The 24012-nt window shown below is 37.0% G+C and overlaps 2 protein-coding genes and 1 pseudogene across 3 annotated transcripts; 1 reads left to right on the top strand and 2 right to left on the bottom strand.

Moving 5' to 3' along the window:
* The first annotated feature begins 2704 nt into the window (after positions 1–2704).
* Positions 2705–9535, top strand: LOC143542479 (lipoxygenase 1, chloroplastic-like; annotated as a pseudogene). Its single transcript, XR_013136910.1, has 7 exons — positions 2705–2737; positions 5880–6168; positions 6782–7117; positions 7195–7388; positions 7465–7766; positions 7842–8105; positions 8196–9535. The product of XR_013136910.1 is annotated as a lipoxygenase 1, chloroplastic-like (transcript).
* Positions 9536–15628: 6093 nt separating this feature from the next.
* LOC143542478 (transcription initiation factor TFIID subunit 12b-like) lies at positions 15629–19314 on the bottom strand. The gene is made up of 6 exons (XM_077035052.1): positions 18886–19314; positions 18121–18321; positions 16537–17043; positions 16261–16335; positions 16000–16078; positions 15629–15786 (listed from the first exon to the last, which is right to left on the bottom strand). The coding sequence occupies exons 1-6, from the start codon at positions 19312–19314 to the stop codon at positions 15629–15631; spliced, it is 1449 nt and encodes a 482-aa protein (XP_076891167.1).
* Positions 19315–21103: 1789 nt separating this feature from the next.
* On the bottom strand, positions 21104–23352 carry LOC143542490 (proteasome subunit alpha type-6-like). Its single transcript, XM_077035061.1, has 9 exons — positions 23277–23352; positions 23081–23175; positions 22924–23005; positions 22322–22418; positions 22145–22203; positions 21972–22054; positions 21500–21595; positions 21336–21395; positions 21104–21259 (listed from the first exon to the last, which is right to left on the bottom strand). The coding sequence occupies exons 1-9, from the start codon at positions 23350–23352 to the stop codon at positions 21167–21169; spliced, it is 741 nt and encodes a 246-aa protein (XP_076891176.1). The 3' UTR covers positions 21104–21166.
* Positions 23353–24012: the final 660 nt, after the last annotated feature.

Below are 24012 nucleotides of genomic sequence, written 5' to 3'. Positions count from 1 at the left end.
TTGAATAGTGAAAAACTATCTTGAGACATAAGTGCACTGTTAGAAGCAACATTATATCCCGCAGCACTGTAAGAACTAGCGTGATTTATTGCTTGTTGTTTATCGTCCATATCACAAGCTTTAATGGTGGCTATCATTTCAGTCATGCTCATTCTGCTCAGATCCTTGGTCTTTTTGATGACCGCAACATTCATGTCCCAATTTTCCGGCAGAGAATTCACCAACTTGTTAATTTCTGAGGTTTGCAGAAAGATTCCTGCAGTTCTCATTTCAGTTGCGAGAGACATGAACCTTTGAAGTTGGGATTCCAGTGTTTCTCACAAGACATTATTGAACATATTAAACTTTTGTTGCAACAGATCTTGGCGACTTCTCTTCATATCCTCATTTCCTTCATAAACCTCTATCAACGCGGCCCATTTTGGCATAGTGTTCAAAAAGGAATTTCCACTCACTGAACCCCTCGTGAGACAATAAACGGGGAATACGAGTAGCAGTGCCCATGATGGAGTCAAGTTCTTGGTGAAGTGATGAGTTGATGGAGTTGCTGCCATTGGTTGACTGGGCCATTTTAAATCTGTTACTGATTTATTTTAGATCCAATTAAAAATTAAGTCCAAGAAGGCAAAGCCCAAATTAATAGTCTGGGTTGAATACACTGAGACACGTAAACCGAGAACCTAGATGGTTGACTAATTCTTTGACCGAGAACCACAGACAGCCGAGATCAGTTGTTGACAGAGAACAAAAGCTGACCGAGAACAATCTTTGGCCGAAAACAAATGTTGACCGAAACACCAACGTTGACCAGTTCTTTGACCGAAAACCACCTTTGGCCGAGAACTCAAAGTGTGGATAAGATGTTTGACCGAAAACTAGGTATGTTGACCAAATCAATTGACCGAGAACACTCTTTGGCCGAAAACTGATCTTGACTGAACACTGTGCCAGCCGAGAACAGAGTGAAACCGAGAACTAAGAGCAGCCGAAAACTACACTTAGCCAGGAGCTGATATTGGCCGAAATCCCTAAACTTTCCAGATTTTGCTGTAACAAACTTCCAAGAACTAAGGAATTTAATTTGTTTCCAAATTAAATCCAATCCAGAGCCAAAAATAAGAATTCCTCTTCTCCGATTACACTCTCGCCGGAATAACGAACACAACCAGCAAACCCTTTTATTTTGAATCCGTTGATATCACAATAACGAGCCTGAATTCGTCCAAGGCTCTGATACCAATTGTAAGTCCCGAATCTGGATCACTACAATATGATATCAACAAACGAGTATTGGTGCGGAATACCAATCCTCGGTGTTTCAAGAACACGAATAATAACAAGTAAAGTAACACAGAATTGCTTCAAAACACACATATATTATTGAATACGTCAGGTGTTTAAGCACTTACAAAACAATCAAACACAAACTGGAAGTCAACAACCCTTACCCTATACAAGATGTAAACTATATATAGGATAACCAAACACCTAGGCTGGCCCAAACACCAACAAGCCCACCGAGAACACATAAGTGTTCTCGGTTTACATATGCACCCAAAACCCAAGCCCAACTAAGAATAAACAAGCTCAAACCATAAACTAGGCCCAACATCCTCGCCGATGGTTTTGAATGAGCATTTATGAAAACAAAAAATTAAAAGGGTCATTTTAAGAATCTATCCTCAAATAAAATGAACCAGAGAATCCAAAGAGAATTTGTGTAGAATATTATTGATGATCAATCTCAAATGTTTAGTACATCAGAATATATATACAAGAATATAACCGTCACATATAGTTATGTAGGGTATTGTATATCTGGTTTATAACACTCCCCCTCAGATATACATTATTATACACTATCAACATTATACTACTGGATAATGTTGGCTCGGTTCTTCTAGACCTATATTAATTAATACTGCAGGGATTAGTTATGCTACCAGTTGCCTCGTTAAAACATTACTAAGAAAACCCAATGGGATAAAACTTAGTTAAGGAAAAAGAGTACAACGTATGTATTTCTCCCCCTCAATTGAACATTATCTCTAAATCTTTAGAAATCAATCTTCTATCGATGTTGCTTGACTTGATTTTGTTGTAATCGTCTCCAATCAGAACTATGCAATTTATATTGTCTTCATATATAATCTCTGGGTTCTTCATGATTTGGTCTAAATCACATACCTCTTGTAAATGTTGGATCTTCATAAGTGAAAGCGTATTTGAATTATAGTCGAGCTCAGTGTATGTCTGATGGATATCCTGCATAAACATAACATGGGACTCCGTATTTTATTCATGAAATAAATCCATGTCTCGAGTCCTTAAGGATATTAACTTATCATTTAATACGCTTAATGATGTTGCATCGTTAAAAACCTTTCTATGAAAACCAGGTGGGACAAAACCGTAGCTAAGGAAAAACAACGTGCACCGCGTATTTTAAATAATAAACAACATGCTTCAGGATTATGTTAAATCGATACTTTAGGACCTATAAGATAAATTGATGCTACTTGATCAGTTACGTTGCCTCATTAAAAACCTTACTAAGGAAACCTCTTAGGATAAAACTTAGTGAAGGAAAAAAGAGTGCAGCATATTGCATTAAATTTGTATTTCACTAGCACATATATTGATAATGCAATATTCAATCTCGTGATATTTACAAGACATATTAGTGCATCAATTGCGTTTAACCATGGTACTTCTGGACCAAGTACTTCTAATCACGGTACTTCTGGACCAAGTAGTTCTTCTCGCTTTTCTTTCTACAGTAAGGATCATATGTATATCTAGTAACTGACCAATCATGATGTGCATAGTGAATCGACTTTACTTGTATTAAAATATGTTAAAATCTTCTAGATGTAATTTGATCGATGGATAAATATACAATTAAACATATGCTCGATCTACAGGTCGAGGAATAATTTGGTCGTCTCAAAATTTTCTCTTAAATAGTTCGACAGAGTCTCTCGATGACGTAGGACATCATCACTGTAAACTGCGATTATATAAACTTTTAAGAGTAAAATTATGATAGATAGAATATCGAACTCGTAGTCATTTGTTCCATATACGACTAGTTTTATTGAGACTATATAAGAATCTTGAGATTCATAAAACATATCTTGGGATATTGTGTTTAATGCTTCAGGCATTTTTATCCGTTCAGTGATATTCATGTGAATTGTAATGTTCAATTGTCTCGTACAACAATACGGTGATAACATCCATAACTTTTATCTTAAGTCGTTCTGAGATTGCGAGGCCGATTAAAACATCTAATGGTTATCGCATCCACTGCAGGGGAATACGTTTCCTCATAATCAACTACTAGGATTTGGGAAAACAACCATTGTGTTACAAGTCGTGCCATACACCTCAAATCTCATTCTTTTAGTTTCTTTTATATATAAAGAAACCCATTTATAACCTACCGGTTTGACGTCTATGGGCGTTCGGACTACAGGTCCGAAAAAGTTTTGCTTTTCATATTCAATTTAGCCTTCTAGGCATGCAAACATATCCGTGTATGCACTCTTTCAGAGTTTTTAGATACGTAATCTTCTCATCGATTACATCTATTGCTATAGCATATGAAAGTATTTCGTTATACACGTGTTTAACTATGGTTCCATATTGTACTATATAATTTGTAGATATCTTATATCGATTCAATACCGATGTTTCTTCTGGAAACTTTATAAACTAATTAGTCTCCTATGGGACATATACCTCTTTGGGGGCTTTGACATTTCTTCTAGAAATATATTAGTCTCTTCTATGATATTTACCCCACTTGGGAATTATATCAATAATCTCTTATATGGTTATACATGTAACCTCTTCTTGGGTTATACCAACTGCATTATTCTGCTCATTTGATTTTCGTGGATTTTATCATTGGAACCAATATATCTTCCACATTTTCTTTTTATGGTAATCTTACTTGGATTACTTTAATTCGAGCAAATGAATTTGAACGGGTACATGTGAATTTGTCACTTTGTTTGTGTTTATGAATGCATCTAGCAACTCATTAGTTACTCTTTACATATGCATATGACATATTTGACTTCAGATTCATATTGACCTCTTCTGGGATCTACATTTGACATTTGTGATGCATTTCATATTATTTCATATATTACCAGACTTTTCATTCTTAGCTTCCCCTAATATTGGGAATATTATCATATTTAATTGGCGGTTAGTGATATACATGTATTTATACATCTCGAATTCCGTGTAAAGTTGTAACATCCCGAAACTTCTAAAGTAATATTTAATATATTATTTTGTTGGGTGAAATAAACGAGTTAGTGGAACGATAATAATAATAGCAAAATATGAAGACTAAGTAGGATAATTAGATGGGATTAGTTATGGACCAAAAGGAAATATGGGCCTTAGGTCCATAGGCTTAAGGGAGTATAAATACCCCCTTAAACCCTAATCCTTTCCATTCCATCCATCTTATCCATCCTAATCTCTACACACTCAAAAAACACACACATACCTCCTACACCATATACGGCCACGAGCTAAGGAGCAATCCGAGACCAAACCGAGCCTATAACTTAATAGATCTTGAGCGTGCAAGCAAGATACAAGATTTTAGTTCATCACCAAGCTAACCGTAACCTTAAAAACACGTAAAGGTATGTCCTTTATCCTTAAAGTTTACGTTTTTATGAACAGTTATCCGTGAAACTCGAACCTAGCAAAGATCGGGTATAAACGAGTATTAAAGTAGCAAACTTGACGTTAAAACAAACCTAGCGAACCTATAAACATGTACGGTTCATTTAGGATAAACCGTAGATCTTGTATTAAACGTTCATGAAATTAAAGGTCCAAACTTTACGTGTTTTCGGGTCAAATCTTATCCAAAAACGACCATAGGAATGATCGCGGGTTAGTCAAATACCATACCCATGGATCTCTCAGTAAAACGATGATGATTTTGGGGGATTAAGATTGAACAGAGGCGCAGCTGGGCAACTTCGCCTGCAAGCTTAACTTCGCTTGCAAGCAAGTTCGCCTAACTGATTAACTTCGCCTGAGTAAGTTCGCTAATGCTCAACTTCGCCTACAAGCGAACTTCGCCTGCAAGCAAGTTCGCCTAACTAATTAACTTCGCCTGCCAAATAAGTTCGCTGGTGGCCAACTTCGCTTGTATAAGTTCGCTTGCATAAGTTTGCTCGTATACAAGTTCGCTTAATGTTAAGTTCGCTTATTGTTAAGTTCGCTTAATGATAAGTTCGCTAGAGTTAGTAAGTTGGAAAATAATTAAAAACCTAATGAAAAATGTGTTAAGACAGATATTGATATTCGTACATAAAGTTAAACACTTAAACCATCATTAGTTGGGACAAAGTTCATCTAGTAGTTTGATATAACATAGGGCAAACTTAATAAAATAGAAATGAAGTTTACAATTTTTCCCAAATTTCAGAATCCAACTTTCGATTTGTTACCGAATTTAGCAGTTGATCCGACATACACAACATTGCCTATGTGAAAAATAGTTAAAGAAGTTATATTGAGATATCTACAACTTTGAAATAATATGATATTTTAAAGAAAGAAATATATTTCCAAATAAACTACCTGACAAATAAAATGTCACATCAACAATTTAAAACAAACCACTAAAAATAAGGTTGAACAGGTAACCCTGGCTGCAAAAGTTGATAAAGAAATGTAAGTTGCTTTATATCCTAATTTAAATTTGCTGCTAAAACTAAAAGGGTCACTGGTTGTTAAAATCTTAACTAGTAAACAATTATATCAACTTTTAATCAGATGAGATATAATTGATGAATGAATAATTCATTGACAACTTGCATAAAAGTAATTACGTGTAGAATTTGTATACGCATACGCCTTCTTATGGATATTATTGTACAATTCAACAGCCATATCTGCCAGATGAGACACCAGCTGGGCTAAAATTACTAAGAGAAAAAGAGCTTAAAGCTTTAAGAGGTGACGGGAAAGGAGTGAGGAAGTTATCAGACCGAATTTACGATTATGATGTTTACAATGATCTTGGAAATCCTGACAGGGGAAATGACTTTATTAGACCGTTATTAGGTGGTCAAAAGATCCCCTATCCGAGGCGGTGTCGCACGGGCCGCTTACCTAGTGACACTGGTGTGTGTTTTTAACCTCTCTTTAACTGTACTGGGTTGGGTAACGGTGTCGGTTCCAAACAGGCACTTTTTGGGTAGTCAGAATAGTTTGCTTGTTAAAAGTGATTATGCAAATATAGTATTACAATACTTTCTTTTTCGGGTAAAGTGATTTAATAAGCTGTATTGATTTAATACAATTAGGGGCCACTTGTAAGAATGTTTGGCATGCTTCCTTTTTATAGTATTACAAGATATAAAGCAAGCAATTTTAGAAGTTGTATCAAATTAAAATGCAATTTGGGGCTTCCTTTTTATCTTAGCCTTTTGAGTTAACCGTTCTGTCACGTTAGAGATAAAGTGTAACCCGAGTGGCCCATTTATAGTTAAAGTATTTGTTTGTGTATATGCTAATAAAATTGTGTTTTCCACTAGTGTGTAAACATGATTCACAGAACATGCTATTGATCATTGTAGAAAAAATATTATTACAATAATAGTATGTCTCTAAATAAAATGATTTATTGATTTAGAAGGTTGTATGCAATCTATTTTCCTTTCAGCTAACTTTTTTGATTTGACCTGTTAGCGATACAGTTACTGTAACATCGACTAATTTTGTGTGATTTTTACAGATATTTTAGCTGAGAGTCGAGTGGAGAAGCCTTTTCCGTTATATGTTCCAAGAGACGAACAATTTGACGAGTCAAAGCAAAATACATTCTCAACAAGTCGGTTAAAGGCGGTGCTACATAATCTTCTGCCCTCAATGGTGGCAAATATTTCAAAAAAACACGACTTCAAGGGTTTTTCACAAATTGAGGGTCTTTACAGTGAAGGACTCCCCCTCAAAATTGGGCTTCAAGATGATTTACTAAAAAAACTTCGGCTTCCAAATTTGGTGACTAGGCTCCATGAGTCTAGCCAGGGTGGCGGCCTTCTTAAATATGACGTCCCAAAGATTCTTTCAAGTAAGCATCACACTCGTAACTCAGCTATGAATATTGTAAAACTGCTTGGAATATTATAGTATCTTTTGTATTTGTAGAGGACAGATTTTCATGGTTACGTGATGATGAATTTGCTCGGCAAGCGCTTGCGGGGGTCAACCCGGTCAACATAGAAAAGCTTAAAGTTTTCCGACCAGTGAGTCAACTCGACCCTGAGATCTATGGGCTACAAGAGTCTGCCCTCAAAGAAGAACACATATCGCGATATCTTAATGGCCTCACTGTTCAACAGGTGAAAATACTTGTACAATTTTAAAAATAATGAGATAATGACCGAAGCATGATGAATATTTTGTACATTTTTACAGGCTATGGAGCAAAATAAGCTATTCATAATTGACTACCATGACATATATCTACCATTTCTTGACCTTATAAACTCACTTGATGGGCATAAAGCATACGCAACCCGCACCATATTTTACTTGAACCCATCAGGCACACTTAAGCCTATTGCAATTGAGCTTAGTTTACCACGAGCCTTACCCAGTTCACAGTCAAAACGTGTGGTCAGCCCACCCGTAGACGCCACTAGCAATTGGGCCTGGCAACTGGCTAAAGCCCATGTCTGCTCTAATGATGCTGGTGTTCACCAGCTTGCAAACCACTGGTAAGCACACCAGTACGTGTAATTTCAATCTTGTATCGATCATATGAATCGACTAAGTTGTTCTTTTGTAACCAGGTTACGGACACATGCAACCATGGAACCGTTTATATTGTCTGCACATAGACAGTTGAGTGCTATGCACCCAATATATAAGCTTTTGGAACCGCATATGAGATACACGTTAGAAATCAATGCAATTGCGCGCCAGAACTTAATTAACGCAGATGGTGTGATAGAACAATGTTTTACACCTGGACGTTATGCTATGGAAATAAGTGCTGCTGCTTATAAAAGTTGGCACTTTGATTTAGAAGGTCTCCCAGCTGACCTCATAAGAAGGTATGTATGTATAAACATAAATTTTTAATAATAATTTTTTTTAATCAAAACTGCTTAGGACCAAAATGTTGATTGTATTTGTCCTCATAGGGGTATGGTGGTTCCAGACCCGAGCCAGAAACATGGGCTAAAGCTTCTAATCGATGACTACCCGTATGCTGCTGACGGGCTTTTGATTTGGGAAGCCATACAGAAATGGGTTAAAACGTATGTGACCCGATACTATCCAGAGTCATCACACGTATGCAATGACAGAGAGCTTCAAGCTTGGTACACAGAGTCAATCAATGTGGGCCATGAGGATGTTCGCCACGAGACGTGGTGGCCCACGATGGCTAACCCTGACGACCTGACGCCATCCTGACAACCGTTATCTGGCTAGCTTCAGCCCAACACGCAGCGCTTAACTTTGGTCAGTACCCATATGGTGGCTACGTACCAAACCGTCCGCCACTAATGCGGCGACTGATTCCAGACGAAAACGATCCCGAATACACGAGTTTTATTGAAGATCCGCAAAAGTATTTTCTGTCTGCGTTACCAAGCATGTTGCAGTCGACGAAATATATGGCTGTGGTGGACACATTGTCTACTCATTCACCTGATGAGGAGTATATTGGTGAGAGACAACAGACCGACACCTGGACTGGGGATGCAGAAATGGTGGAAGCGTTTTACGGGTTTTCAACTGAGATTCAGAGGATAGAGAAGGAGATTGAGAGATGGAACCGAGACACGGGTTTAAAGAACCGGTGTGGTGCGGGCGTGTTGCCATATGAACTTCTTGCACCCAGTTCACAACCCGGTGTCACTTGCCGAGGGGTTCCAAATAGTGTATCTATTTGAACTGCTTTCGCCTGTTTGTAATATATTGTGTAATGGTGTTGTATTAAGTTGTAAGGTAAGATTAAAACATTTTTGTTGTGTAAAAGTTTGTCCTAATCGGTAAACCAACCAAAACTGGACATGATCGGGCCGGAAGTTGTTAGTATAGTCTGGCCCGTTTAATACCCGGGTCCAGTTCAGGCCAGAATCACATTTTTATTGATTTTAAATAAGCGATGGCTCACTGTGTCGTGTTGGACCAACCTTGTTTTAAACCGAGAACGAAACGGTATTATGTGTGTTTTAAACCTGTAAATGAATATAGGTATGAAACATAGGACGAAGAATTTAGCCGGGCTTAGTGTCTGTTAAGTTAACTGGGTTTGCTTAAGATAAGATTGTTTGGCTGGGTGTTGACTTTAAAAGTCAAAATTGGGAGTTTGTGTAATTGAATGTTGACTGTTGTATAGGTTTGGTTTCTAGTGGAGAAGTGTATATTTGACCCATGAAATAATTGATGGTGTTCCAACTTTTGCTTTAATAATTGAACACAATGAATATGATTTGGACTCAGCATCTTTATGGTTAGTGAAAGTAGACCCTAGTCCCCTACATGAGTATGAGAGGACTTGTTTTCATACATCATGTCTAGTAAACGTATATCGTCTTTTTTTTTTGTTAGCAACAACTTATTATATATGTCTTTTTTTTTTGTTAGCAACAACTTATTATATATAAGTAAAAGACGGTTTACCTTGTAATTTTTTTTCTTTACTCCTTAGGGTGTATGAAAACTAGGACCCTACGACATTATTTCAATCATTTTAAAGATAACTCAGAAGTGTTTTTAAATTAATTTATAGTTATTCGATTAATGGTTATTTTAATAATATAACTGTATTGATCTAGGGGTTGTCAACTGTGTTAAGTTGGCGTTTTGAATAACTAAACACGAATATAATCCATATACTTTTTTGTGTTAAAACCATCAACAATAACCAGACGCATAAATCGTATTACCAAATGCAACTCATTTAACCGATTCATGTAACCTAGTTAACCGGGTGGGCTGGTTGTTGTGAATGAGTTATAAACGTATTAAACAAGTTGGTGGGTTGTAATAAATGTATAAAATGGGCCAACTGGTTGGTTGTTTAATTAAGCATTCTGGCAGGTTGGTATGTTTAATCAAAAGGTTTAAACATGCCAACCCGAGCATGATTCATTTGTAAATTGGTTAGATATTACAACCCAAATCTGATTCATTAAACTAATAATAAATAAATAAAAAAAGGGTGCCCTGTTTATGAATTTTGGGTGATATCATGAAAGTGCATCACACATTTTTTCTCATTAGGCTTAATTATCAAAAGCCTTGCGTGTTAGATTTATTAGTCATTTAGGCTGTGTCCATATCAATGAATTAAAGTTGCGGTGCAGCCCTTGCAAGATTTTACAACGTGAAAATTATTTATCATGGATGTTATCTATAACTTTTAATAAGTAGGTTAGATATTTTTTCTCGGTCACCTTTGACAACTCGTCTCCACCTTAGCCTTAGTCACCATCGTTGAACCAATCAACTTTTAAATGATCGGTAAGTCAACACGAATTGTATTATTTCAAATATAACCTTTGCTAAAATGATTTAAGAAGTTTTATGAATTAAAAAAAACATTTTTAGTGACTTTTGATCCATTTGGCTTGTTTACTTTTAAGGATTAATTTTTATTCCCGTCTGGATCAACTAATTTATAAGTAATGAGTATTGTATATTAGAATAACATGAAACTGAAATTTGAAATGAAAAGTGAAAAGAAAGAAGGTACACACCATACAGATATTTGAGTAGTTGGGGCTAGACTGAACTTGTAACCATCAAAATCCTTGTCTGCGTTGCTGATTTTGATTAGGGATTGAATGAGGAATGAGCTGCTCAGAAGGCCTAGTCAACCCAAATTGGTTACGTGGGTCCGGTTTAGGATTAATCATATTTGCTTCAGAATATGAGTTCTGTTGGGTTCGTAGGCCTTGTTGGCCCGGTTTATTATATGAAGTCAAAAGAGGAGACGGGTGTGGGCGGTCGGGCCCAAGCCCGGCCCGGTTTAGATTTCTTGCATAATAATTTACTAACCCTAGTTCAGTCTCTATATAAACAACATTATGTACTTGTAATATTTGGTCACTCAATAAAGATATACCTAGTTGCCACCCGTGGACGTAGGTCAGTTTAGACCGAACCACGTTAAATCCTCGTGTTCGTTTATTGCTTTCGTGTCGTGTTCGGTTTCGTGTGTGCGTTTAATCCTAACAAGTGGTATCTAGAGCTTAGGTTCGGATCACGCGAAGAACACGTTGAACCAGCCGAGTCGCCACCAAACCATCCAGCCGCCGCCACCCTACTGCGCTAGGGTTCCGCCGCCGCCTACGGTTTTCCGATCGCCGTTAGGGTTTCCGCCGTCGTTTCGTCGCTACTAAACCCAGCCCGCGCGATCTGCGTTTTTTGTTGGTTCTGTTTGAAAGCTGTAAGCATCGTATTGTTCGATTCCAGGTTGTCTCTTTTGTTTCCGCTAGTGGCGTTTGAACAGAGAAGAAAAGAAGGGTTTGTATTATTATTTTTCTCTTGAGATTCATGCCAGACTAGGAAAAGACAAGGAAAAACAATATTATTTTGTTGACAAGGGAGTTCAATGGCCACCAACTTTATCCAGATTGTTTAATTTTTTGAGAGGGTCTAGCTTGTTTATTTTGTTGGGCCCGAGATCCATTTAAGCAAGGGTCGAGATTCTATTTTGCAAAGTACGAGTCAAGAATAGTTGAATCAAGATCCTATTTTTCGTTGAAGAACAGTTTTAAGTCAGAAGAAGCGTTAAAGAAACGGAGAACCAGTGCCAACCGCGTTTGTCAGGTTTTATCGTTTCAGTTTAAAGTTTCAGTTTCTGATTTTCAGTTCGATATTCCGCTGCGTATAAATAGGTTGATTTTCTAACAGAGTTCAGTAGAACAATCGTTAAGTTCAGGCTCGTGTTGCTGTGTCTGTCTCTGTTTTATCCAGTTTTTCGTTTTAGTCATTGCCATGGCAGAAGACGGAAAGTTTCGATACAGAAGTTTGATGGACAGAAGTTCGGTTGGTGGAAGATGCAGATTGAGGCACTACTTTGTCAGAAAGACTTGGATGTAGTGCTTGAGGATGAAAAACCAGAAAAGTTGTCAGAAGCAGATTGGAAGAAGTTAGACAAGAAAGCTAGGGCTTGTATTACTTTGTCGTTGTCGGAAGATGTGGCGTTTAACATCATGAAAGAAACCACAGCACGTGGTATGATGGAGGCGCTATCCAACATGTATGAGAAGCCTTCGGCAGCGAATAAGGTCTATCTTATCCGAGAGCTAGTGACAACAAGAATGAAAGAGGGTGGGTCAGTTACAACTCATATCAATAATCTTAATTCGATCTTGTCCCGCTTAGTGTCAGTTGACATTAAGTTTGATGATGAAGTTCAAGGCCTCTTGTTATTATCCTCTTTGCCCGACAGTTGGTCGCAAACAGTGACTGCAGTTTGTAGTTCGTCTACAAATATTACTTTCGATGGGATTCGAGATCTGATTCTGGGAGAAGATTCAAGACGCAGAAGTTCAGGTGAATCATCAGGCAATATGCTAGTCACAGAAGGTAGAGGTAGGGGAAAACAGCGAGGCAGTGGGAGCAGGAAGAGGAGTCAGTCTAAGACTCGTAAGGATATTGAATGTTGGGGTTGTAAAGAGAAAGGACACTTCAGGAATCAGTGTCCGAATGGTAAGAAAGAGGTGAACGTTACAGAAGACGACACAGATGACGGGGTCAGTAGTGATGAGGCTTTGGTTTGTAGTGTTGAGAGTAGCGTTGATGCTTGGGTGATGGATTCTGGTGCATCGTTTCATGCCACTCACTGTAGTGAAACGATGAAGAATCTTAAATTTGGGGATTTTGGAAAGGTTCGACTAGCGAATGATGATATTTTAGAGGTTACGGGTATGGGAGACGTTGATTTGATAACTTCAGCCGGTACTTCTTGGACTTTGAAAGACGTGAGGGTTATTCCAAGTTTGAAGAAACGTTTGATATCAGTTGGGCAGTTGGATGACCAAGGGCACGATGTTAAGTTCGGGAATGGGCAGTGGAAAGTAGTCAAAGGGAATCTCGTTGTTGCTCGTGGAAAGAAAATTGGTTCATTGTATATGGTCGGCATGTCATCGAAAGGAGTGGATCCAGTTTTGGTGAAAGACAAAATCCGGTTCACAGAATCTCGTGGGCAGAAGAAGGTTCGTTTTGCAAGTAACAAACCCAGAGCCAAAGTGAAGATTCAGGATGAACGAGCTAGGAAGGTTAAATCAGTTGGGGGACATCGTGACAGTGGGAGCACAGGTCGTGTTTCAGTTACAGTTCCAGGTCGACAGTGGATTAAGAAAACCAGTATTCCAGCTGTAAAAGTCTCTCCAGTGAATTACTTGCTGAATATGGAGAGTGTTTGTTCTCAGAGTATCTCGGGATCCGGTAGTTTGTTTCAGTGGGAGCCGGTAGGGACAGAGAACGGGTCAGGGGCAGTTTTAGCCGTGACTGACGTGTTGGAGCTCCGGGGAGCTTCAACGGGCCTTCAGGTTAATTGATGAGAAGGCGGTGGCAACTAGAAGAAGTTTAATGTTCAGATTACAGAAGTACAATCAGGAGTGCAGACGAGAGTACTCAAGGCCTCCGAGTGGGAGATTGTTGGGTTCGTAGGCCTTGTTGGCCCGGTTTATTATATGAAGTCAAAAGAGGAGACGGATGTGGGCGGTCGGGCCCAAGCCCGGCCCGGTTTAGATTTCTTGCATAATAATTTACTAACCCTAGTTCAGTCTCTATATAAACAACATTATGTACTTGTAATATTTGGTCACTCAATAAAGATATACCTAGTTGCCATCCGTGGACGTAGGTCAGTTTAGACCGAACCACGTTAAATCCTCGTGTTCGTTTATTGCTTTCGTGTCGTGTTCGGTTTCGTGTGTGCGTTTAATCCTAACAAGTTCTGCATCAGTCCTTGTATCTGAGTTAATCAATGATAGTTTAGTTATTTAGATGAATTATCACAAGCTGATAATATATATGATCAGACGCGTACCATATCCAAACGCTTCTTGTAGATATCACTTGCTGTCTGCCGCTGCATATTGCAATTCAGGTAATTAGAAGAGGAGTCAATATCAACCAATTTATGTCAATTTTACTGCTAAAGGGTAAAACTGATGATTGGTCAATGCAACCCGTCCCGGCCGAAGTTTTACCTGTTTTAACGCATTACCCAACTTGCCTGATTTATTTTTGTACATATATAATTATTTCATTTAAAGGAAAAATGATAGAAACCCAAAACTTAAACAAGAAATTAAAGGATAGTTGGCCCGATTCGAGATGGGCTATTCTCCAATTAATCCTATTCGAGAAGGATTAGATCTCCATTACAAGGATTTTAACCAAGTAAATTCACAAACATAAAACATTCACTCCCTAAACCTAGAACAAATAATATAAATAAGCATCAACAGAATAATAACCGACCCTAAAATTAAGCTAATAGAATAATAACAGGCCCTAATCTTTAGCATCTCATTTACTCACTTTCCCCCTTTTTCAATATCATCTTTGACCAAGATTTGAGATCTTATCAATACTTCCGGCCCGGAGACACAACTTGTCCTCAAGTCGAAAAGAGAGGAATTGTTGTGCCAAGCAATAAGCCATTCAATTATAGGTTGACCCCCTTCATAGACCCGTCGTTGAACCAAAACATATTGTGGTTGATAATTGACTTTTGTGCGTTTCAAATCCGCGTTTACAATTTTGCTTGTGCAAATCTGAGTTTCAAATTTGCCATGTGACTTTCCCCATACGAATTGACGTTTGGTGTGGGGGCTAAAGTGATGAACTTCTATTGTTTCCCTAGAGGGATTACGGGTGAACGCTAGGGTTTGATTCAAATCTTCAATCTTCGTGTTCAAGTGCAATACATTCACAACCGCTTGAACAACGAAAACCTTCTGATTTTGAGATTCCAGATAGGGCTCTTGCACCAACTTCACCGCGCCCAAAACATGCTCAGATTTGACGACGTCATCACCCGAAACATGCTCATATCCGACAACGCCATCATTAGGACTGTTGTCGGGAGCATCCTCCTTGACCAGATCTGGCAATGGCTCTGCAGATTCATCCTGAGTTTCCATGTCACCCATCCAAGCTTTCTTGATCTCGACAATATCATCCTTCAAGGCTATGAGGGAATCTAACTTGGCTATAATGGCTGCTAATTGAGCCATGATAGCATCTTCTCTGTTGTTTAACATCATTTTCTCTTTGAAATTCCCGGCAATGGAACCAAATGATAGAAACCCAAAACTTAAACAAGAAATTAAAGGATAGTTGGCCCGATTCGAGATGGGCTATTCTCCAATTAATCCTATTCGAGAAGGATTAGATCTCCATTACAAGGATTTTAACCAAGTAAATTCATAAACATAAAACATTCACTCCCTAAACCTAGAACAAATAATATAAATAAGCATCAGCAGAATAATAACCGACACTAAAATTAAGCTAATAGAACAGGCCCTAATCTTTAGCATCACATTTACTCACTTTCCCCCTTTTTCAATATCATCTTTGACCAAGATTTGAGATCTTATCAAAAACATTGTGCATAAGTAATAAAATAATATGAACAATGACTTAATTGTTCTATAGTGTAGGCCATTAGCAATAAACAAAGAAAACTCACATGTTTTTGTTCTTGTTTCCTTTCTCCACTTGAGAATCCAGGTATTGTTAATTTGTAATTCTTTTCTGTAGAATATACAAAATATTACACATTACTTAAATGCTGCTTAATAGTTGTCAATATCAGAGCATGCAAGACTCCACAAAGTGAGTAGAAATAACTCTAGGATTCACTAAATACTTTTCAGACCTGTTTGCACATCTTTAGGTTCAACCCACTAAGAGATTCACTAAATACTTAAATAAGTTGTAGTGTGTCGGTTAGGATGAAGCACAAACCTAGGTGTAGCAAAACATCTTTGGATTCTACAATTGACGATTTTCTATGTTTTGCCAACCTTGCTGCAAATGAAGTAACCTACAAATAACCAATTCAACTTTCAAACATCAAACTTCAACATTTTCTGGTGATGTATAGCAGGGTTGTTTCGCCTGGCCTAGTGGCCGCCTGAACATGTTTAATGTTTTGACCCGTTACCCAGCCCACCCATTTGCCCACCACTACACACAAATAACAAAGTACATACTAGCAAGTCTCACCGAATCAATAAACTCATCAGCAAGCATCAAAAGAAGTTCTTCAACTTCAGGATCTAAAGTTGCATTTGGATCTACCTGAACATCAAAAAACAGACAACACTAAATGTGAAAAATTTTGTACCAAGTTCACCAGAACAAGAATCATCAAATCCTAAAATTTAGTTATTGAAATTTTTTCCTGATATTGGATATTTCGTTTTTATGTCCCTAAATCGCGTGCATAATCTTAAATTCATATGCCTAATTCAAATGCATGATCTCAAATAGACTAACAACCTGGGCAACCAAATCTTGTATTTTTCTTTTCCCGAGAAGATGATTGCTGGTCTCGGTCCCTTGGCTTGAACTGCCACCCGTGGTGGTCCCCGATGCGGTTGCATCAGGTTGTGATCCGGTTAAACTTAGCGATATTTGCCCTGCAGATCCTGTAATTCTTGGTGACTGTTGCTGCAAAAGTTGTTGCTGAGTTGGCAATTGTTGCTGTTGATGGCCAATTGGTTGTTGCTGACTTGGTAGCTGCTGGTGTTGCTGAACCATTTGTGATAATTGCTGTTGGCTCAAAGACATAGAATTGTTCAACTGAGAAGGAAGTTGTTGACTCAAAGGTGGTTGTTGCCTTTGTTGTTGAAGCCGAAATGAAGGAGAATTGGGTGTTGACATGGCAGGCATTTGCTTTGACCATTGTTGTTGTGTTAGATTGTTCTGCATCATGGCTAATTGACCATTTTGACCTAATTGTGACAACTGTGGGTTCATGAATGATGTTCGGGACAGGCCCTGTGCCTGCAACTTCCAGAAATAAATTTCGTTAAATGAGCAAGGATACAAAAATATATATATATATAAGGTCGTGCTTTCTCAACCGTTTTCATTTCCTTCTTATATTTTCAAATATTATTCAATGATTTAAGTTTAAAATTCCTTCATTCGAAATGGTAGTTCTTTTCATATACGACTTGAAACATGATAAGTCTTTTATACAAAGAAAATCATTATGTGTGTTTTATTTTAAAAAGATGAAGAAGTTCTATTTTTAATCTTTTAAAAAGTGTCTGAAGAAAAAGAGATGACAGTGAAGAACAAATAAAGTGACAGAGGCAAAATGTGTTATATCTTTTATTAAAGGAAAAAAAACCATCACTCTAATGAGGGAATTTGAACTCATTTTCCAGCAACTATGTTGATCTATTAAAAGAAGTAGATATTTAACACTCATGCCACTTATCTTATTATGCATAACTTGAGGCAAACCCTATATGACAATTATGATATATATCATACACCTGCACCTATTACTGAAATTACTCACCATGAACCTAGAAGAAACTACATCAAATTAAAATAAAAACCAAACGATTTTCAAATTTACTAAAAAAAGAAAGAAACTTTAACAAAGGCAGTATGTTTCAAAAGGCAGCACTATTTCAATATTTAAATCCAGCATATTAAATAGAACAATCAACTCAAAATACATATGTTCTCGTAACTAAGAAAACGCACACAAAAAAAAAGTTCAACTAAACAATTTAACTTTAATATCTGAAGATATCAAAAGCATCAAGTTCAGTTACGATAACATCAGCAAACCACAACTTTTAAGACCATAAACATCATATTTACTTATATGTACTCATACCATAACACTAAAAAAACATAAAAAAACATCATATTTACACAACTATTGCACATTAAAGTAACATGACCAGTCCAAGAAGCATAAAAGCACCTTTCATCTTCTAAAATACAGCTATTAACAATCTTGAAATAAAAAATATTACTGAAACCTATCTGCACAGCGTTTACAAAGGCCTAAAAGCTACATGTGTGGCATTAAACATATAAGATTGATAATATGCAAACCTGAGCAGATGCTAGAGCGTTATTTTGCTGTGGTCTCATCTGACCCGCCTGATTCAACCTCTGTTGGTTAAAAGCAAGGGACCCGTTTGCCCTGACTTGAGTGTAAGAACCCATCACATTCATCCCCATTTGCATTCCTTGTCCGGCTGTATTTGCCTGGTGAAACTGAGACCCTTGAACTAACCCGGCTTTTTGCCTTGGCTGCAAACTCAATTATACACTAAATTACACATCAAAATGATATAACAAAAGGCAACCTTTCTTTTTAGGACTGGCATTACAGGTCAGACACGATTACTTATGGTGCTAGATACGAACATAACACGATAACTAATCATGTCATTTTTTCCAAACAGAACCGCTTTAGAAACAGGTTAACACAACACAACACAACATGTTTAGGAACATGTTTAGAGACACGATAAATAATTCGTTATGTAGTTATGTACTGTAACAAAAATTGCCAACACTTCATAAAGGTCTTGGTTAATACACAATCCTCAACATAATAACCTTTAAAATGTTTGTAACAAAAATCCATAAATGTCTATATTAAAATATATAAATTTTTAAAATTAAAAATATAAAAAGGTTATCAACAGGTGTTTGGTCAGGCTCAAACCCAAACCCAAACCTGTTAATACCTGTGTTGTGCCGTGTTAACGTTAACAGGTCCGGATTGCCAGCATTGTTTCTTTGTCAACATTGATGGAATTGAAATTGTGCTAAATTGTAATAACTAGTGCTACATTTGAGAAGTGTTACCGAAGCTAGTAAATTAAGCTGTGCAGCCGTGAGATGACCGGTTTGGCCCATAACGTTTGAGCGGGTCAAATTGGCATTGCCAATCTGCTGCTGCTGCTGGGGGGTAGTGAAATTCATCTGGCCGTAAATTCTGGCAGCAGCATTGCCCCCCGCACTCAAATTATTATTATTATTATTATACTGCTGCTGTTGATGTTGTATGTGATTCAATCGTGATATCGGTTGTTGATGAATTTGGAAATTAGGAGGCTGCTGTTGTTGAACCAATTGTTGTTGCTGCTGTTGAGATGTTATAACGGTGGATGATAATGATTGAGTTGATGTGATTTGAGCAATGTCTATTGAAGAAGCTAGGGTTTGAGATATCCCTGGCTTTTGTTGTTGATCGGTTAATTGAATTGGGGATGATGAAGACGAACCATCCGCCATTATTATTATTATTAATAATAAGAATGTTAATGTTAAATCATATGGGGATCATAGAGTGACCATAAAACTCACTCCGATCGTTGCCTCAATTACAATTAATAATAACTATCTCGGTCTTATGTTTGCTCAATTGTGTTCATTTATTTTCGTTAGTGTTTGTTACTGTTTTGTCGTTTCAACCAAAATATTGTCGGGTTACAAACGGGAGTTTTTTTTACTTGGTTGTTTCAGACTAAACCTAAGTAGCTTTAGGGAACTCCTCTATGGATTCTTCAACGATATCTAGCACAATCAAGTTTCATTTGCTACATCTGGTGTATGGTAAAAAAAAGACGGTTTGTAATTGGAGAATTTTTAATAAATTAATATTTCTAAATAGAAAGAACACTTAAATATTTTATAAAAAAATAGAAAAAATATTATTTCATTATAGATGTATTAGAATATGGATGTAAGGAAAACTACAAAGGAAATGAAAATATAACACTCTTGTTTAAAACATGAACTTAAAACACTCATTAAGGCTTTCTAACGACCAATGTCTTTCCGTCTCTATCTTTCTCATTTTATAAGTTTTTTTCTTTTTTGGATAGGCTTCATGTTTTGTCTCTCTTTATTGCTTCCGTATGTGACTAACTTCATGAAACTTTTTATTGTCAGATCGTTAAACTTTGATGTTAAAGCCTCTCCTTGAAAACTTGAACTCTTTTGGCTTTTACTTAACATGTTTGTCATATTATTGGTAGGGATGGACAAATTCGGGACTGGTACCAGATCGAAATCGGTACCGATTTGGTACCGTCAGTACCAAATCGGTACCAACGTTTTGAGTTTCGGTACCGGTACGGTACGGGACCGGTATTTCCCGAAATTTTAGCTTAAATACCGGTACCGAACCAAATATTTCGGTACCGATACTGGTACCAAGAATCCGCGATTTTCGGGACCGGGACCGGTACGGTCCCGATCTCATCCCTAATTATTGGTATGGGAACTCCACCCTTTTGTTTTAAATTATAAGATTATAAAATCGTATATAATATATAATTTATAAAAAATTTAATCTTGAGATATATGACTACTCTTTTGAATAATCAATACTCATATTGTCCTTTTATTTAGAACATGTTAGGGTATATATCCTTTTGTTTAGACCATGCATTGAGCTTAAGGAGTAAGGACTCATGTTTCAACTCTCTTTTGAAAGAGTGTTTTCTAACATTTGAAGAATTATATTTCCAAGTGCTCATCTATAATGAGTATCATTCTCAATAAAACTTTAAAATGATAAAATAGATTTAGAAAGTTGATCATGATGGTGGTGTTACTTTTTAATTCATTTTTCTTTTGATAATCAACGTAAGGGTAATGTTGCAATCATGAAAACAACCTACTCATTTGAATTGCTTGCGACTCACTGTGAAACTAAACCAACACCAAACTGTTAACAACGGTTCGGTTTTCAACAATCGAAACAGTCTACCTCACGATTTAACTTAAAAGTCGTCAAAACCAAACCATGAACACCCCTTGATGTATCGGATTCAATAAGATTCTCACCCAATCACACGACCTTATCGTTCTTTTGAGACTGCGTATTTAACCCGGGTTTAGCCGAAATTCAAATCCCTGACCTTGGCTAAAAAAATTTTAATTTAAGATTTAAAGCCAGACGGTTTAAATGCTTTAAATGCCGATGTTTGATATATGAAGCTTTGGCTAAAATAGGAACCAGCTAGTCTCCAAGGAGATTATACTATTTACCTCCTACTTCAATCACTGAAAGGAAAATTAACATCATCAATGTAAACATACATAAATCATTCATTCACTTTCAGAAACACAAGAACACTTAATCTCGTTCACTTATGGCAGTCAAGTGCTCGTCAATTTCCTCAGTCGACAGCACATGAAAAGCTGGATTCTCCTTTCGCACAACTCCAACCTGCTCACAGTCACAACCCAAAACTAAATATCATACCATATACAACTAACTATGAGTCAAGGTGTATTTTTCAAACCTCAATCTCATTTGCCTTGAAGTCTTCTTGTAGAACTGATTGCAAAGCAGAAATTGCAGTCTGCAAGCAGCAGATGCATCAATTTAGTTAAATTATGTTCAAAGCATGATTCAACAAACTAAAATTGCGTCCACATTTTCCAGAATAGAAACAGAATAATGCACCTGTATGGTCTCGTCATAAGAAAATTCAGGATCATTTTTCATTTTCTTCTCAAGGAAGTTAATTGCCTCTTGCTCTTTCAAGCCAGCACTTGTTGCCTGAAAAAGATTACATATTTTTGTAAATAAAACCTCTTTGTTGAGCTGCAATTTCGTATAATATACTTCTATTTTTTTAATATCATATTTATCCTTTCAAAACACTAAATATATCATTATTACCCAATACCATTCCTTAGTAAACAGAATAAAACCGTTTGTTTCAACAGACAAGCAGAGAGAACATGTACTAGCGTTGTTTTTTTGTACTATAATACTAGATATGATATTCTTTTGTTCTGAAAAAGGTAAATATGATGGCGTGAAGTTCAGAAGTGTATTCATCAAATTTCAAACTTCTAAATATAACTTAATCGTTTTAGAAAAATGTTTTCTTCTGGTACATATCAAATTTACATTTTGAAATTGCACACACCTTATGACCAAAGAAGTGGCCAGCTGGATCACATTTGAAGAGTCGAGGTCCATTCTCATAATCAATACCCAAAACCATAGAGACTGTAGGAATCGAACAAAGACAATGGATCACATGACAAGTAATAAACAAAAATGTAGAATAACTTTTAGTGACTAAAGCAAGAAATGAACCTACTCCGAGTGGTCTCATGTAAGCATGTTGAGTATAGACTTGAGATTTGTCAGCAATCCTGCAACACACAATTTCACAAAAACTATTAGCAAAACCTTTTTTTGTATATTTGTAGTCGATAATCATGTCATATAGAGAAACAGACAAGCCAAGCATGAGAAACGAAACAGGATTACCATCTAGCCAATACATCAACAGGCATCTCATATCCATATTTAAAACGAAACTCAGCAGCTTCATTCCTTGCTTGTGGAATCAGGGTCCTTGCATCAGCTGGAACGAAACAGAAACAGAATACTTAGCAAGTTGAACTGGACAATAGTATAACAGGTAAACTGCACCAACAGAAATAATGTACATGTCTGACATTCATATTTTACAAATTAACCAACCAATTTTGTATCCACACACAGCACAGAACTAACAATGTGATGCAAGTATCAAAGTAGAAAAAACAAACACAGATTAAAAGAGTATGATTTCCCAAACACTCACAATTAATCTACAACAGCATACCTAACAACACGATGCCGTTCGGCCCATTCCTTAAGTAGTCATTCTAACAAAACCAATACGCAAATAAAATTACTCAAAAAGTGACACCACATGGGCCCATAAACTGCTAAATTATGTAACTTCACTCTGAACTTTTGTTGCTAAGATAAAAAACTTGAGGTAGCAATTTGATTCAGGTCTGATAATGTTTAAAAGTTAAAACATGATATTAAGTCTTAAAAAAGCATGGAACTTAATTAGTTAAGCAACAAGCCAATCCAACCTGTGGTGCCAGTAGCCAAGAGTCCAAGAAACTTGGTGACTGGGAAAAGATGTGTAACGCTGGTTGGATCCAACAGCTTATCCTGCACACAATCCAATACCAAACATAAAATAAATTAAATCATCTGAAGCTTTCTTTAAAAATATATTAGACTCACCGGGACCTTCTTCTGGGTGACGACACAAACAGAGTCTTTGCCTCGAACGCCAATTGAAGTCACACCAGCTGCTTTCACAGCTTTAAACGCATATTCTCATAACCAACCAAAATAATTCAAACAAATAATATCATCATCTAATTAATTAGAATGAAAGAAAGAGGGATGCATATACATATATAGTAAGTATACTTACCGACTTGAAAGAGACGGCCTTCGGGGGAAAATATAGTAATGTGACGATCATATCCACCTCCACTTCCACGGCTCATTATCCGATCACTGTTCGTTCGATTTTTTTTTTTTTTAAGCTCCTACTATTTACAATAAACCGTCATTGCCAGGGATCGAACCCTGGACCTCTCACCCAAAGGCCTAAGCCTTTACCATCCCACCAAAGTGGAGATGGCACTGTTCGTTCGATGATGCTGGTTTCTATCAGGTGAACCAAACCTTTCTTTCTACTCAAGACATAAAAACATTTTGAACCAATAGTTACATAGGTACAATTGCTGACGTGACGACGTCCTTTCCAATTGGCACTGGGCCCAACCATATGTTTCAAAACCTAGCCAACCCGACCCGAGCCCGAGTTGTTTTTATCTTTATTTTTTCTTTAAATATCGAGCCTTAGTTAAATCTTATGGATTTTTTAATTTTACCTCTTTTAGGCCTCTTTGTATTAAGTTAATACTAAACAACCAAGCTTTGACTCGTTTAAAGTAGGAATATTGGATTTTAATAATCCCTATTAAATGATATTGACTGATAATAATTCATATTTGTTTTATCGCCACTGGCGATCCCAAATTCAAAAAAGTTGGCCCCCAATGGTCCCCCGTTAAAATAACTTAACGGCGTTATAGTTTTTCCTGAATTTCAAACCAATGTTTTAGGGCTTTTGATCGTTAGGAGGATATGAGTCGATTGGT

The sequence above is a fragment of the Bidens hawaiensis genome, unplaced genomic scaffold, assembly GCF_021521415.1.
Source record: "Bidens hawaiensis isolate Kalapana, Puna unplaced genomic scaffold, B.hawaiensis_p1.1 tig00012888_1, whole genome shotgun sequence".
NCBI classification, from domain to species: Eukaryota; Viridiplantae; Streptophyta; class Magnoliopsida; order Asterales; family Asteraceae; genus Bidens; species Bidens hawaiensis.
Note: the sequence above shows the minus strand (reverse complement) of the source record. Positions and strands in the feature narration are given on the sequence as shown.

What these genes read in the sequence shown, in the direction of transcription:
- LOC143542490 (XM_077035061.1), bottom strand. Translation starts at nt 23,352, where the DNA reads ATGAGCCGTGGAAGTGGAGGTGGATATGATCGTCACATTACTATATTT. An exon ending in AGGCCGTCTCTTTCAAGTCG is followed by an intron (nt 23,176 to 23,276) that starts GTAAGTATACTT and finishes GTTGGTTATGAG; the next exon opens with AATATGCGTTTAAAGCTGTG. An exon ending in CATGAGACCACTCGGAGTAG is followed by an intron (nt 22,055 to 22,144) that starts GTTCATTTCTTG and finishes CGATTCCTACAG; the next exon opens with TCTCTATGGTTTTGGGTATT.
- LOC143542478 (XM_077035052.1), bottom strand. Translation starts at nt 19,314, where the DNA reads ATGGCGGATGGTTCGTCTTCATCATCCCCAATTCAATTAACCGATCAA. An exon ending in AGCTTAATTTACTAGCTTCG is followed by an intron (nt 18,322 to 18,885) that starts GTAACACTTCTC and finishes TTGAGTTTGCAG; the next exon opens with CCAAGGCAAAAAGCCGGGTT. An exon ending in ACGCTCTAGCATCTGCTCAG is followed by an intron (nt 17,044 to 18,120) that starts GTTTGCATATTA and finishes TGGAAGTTGCAG; the next exon opens with GCACAGGGCCTGTCCCGAAC.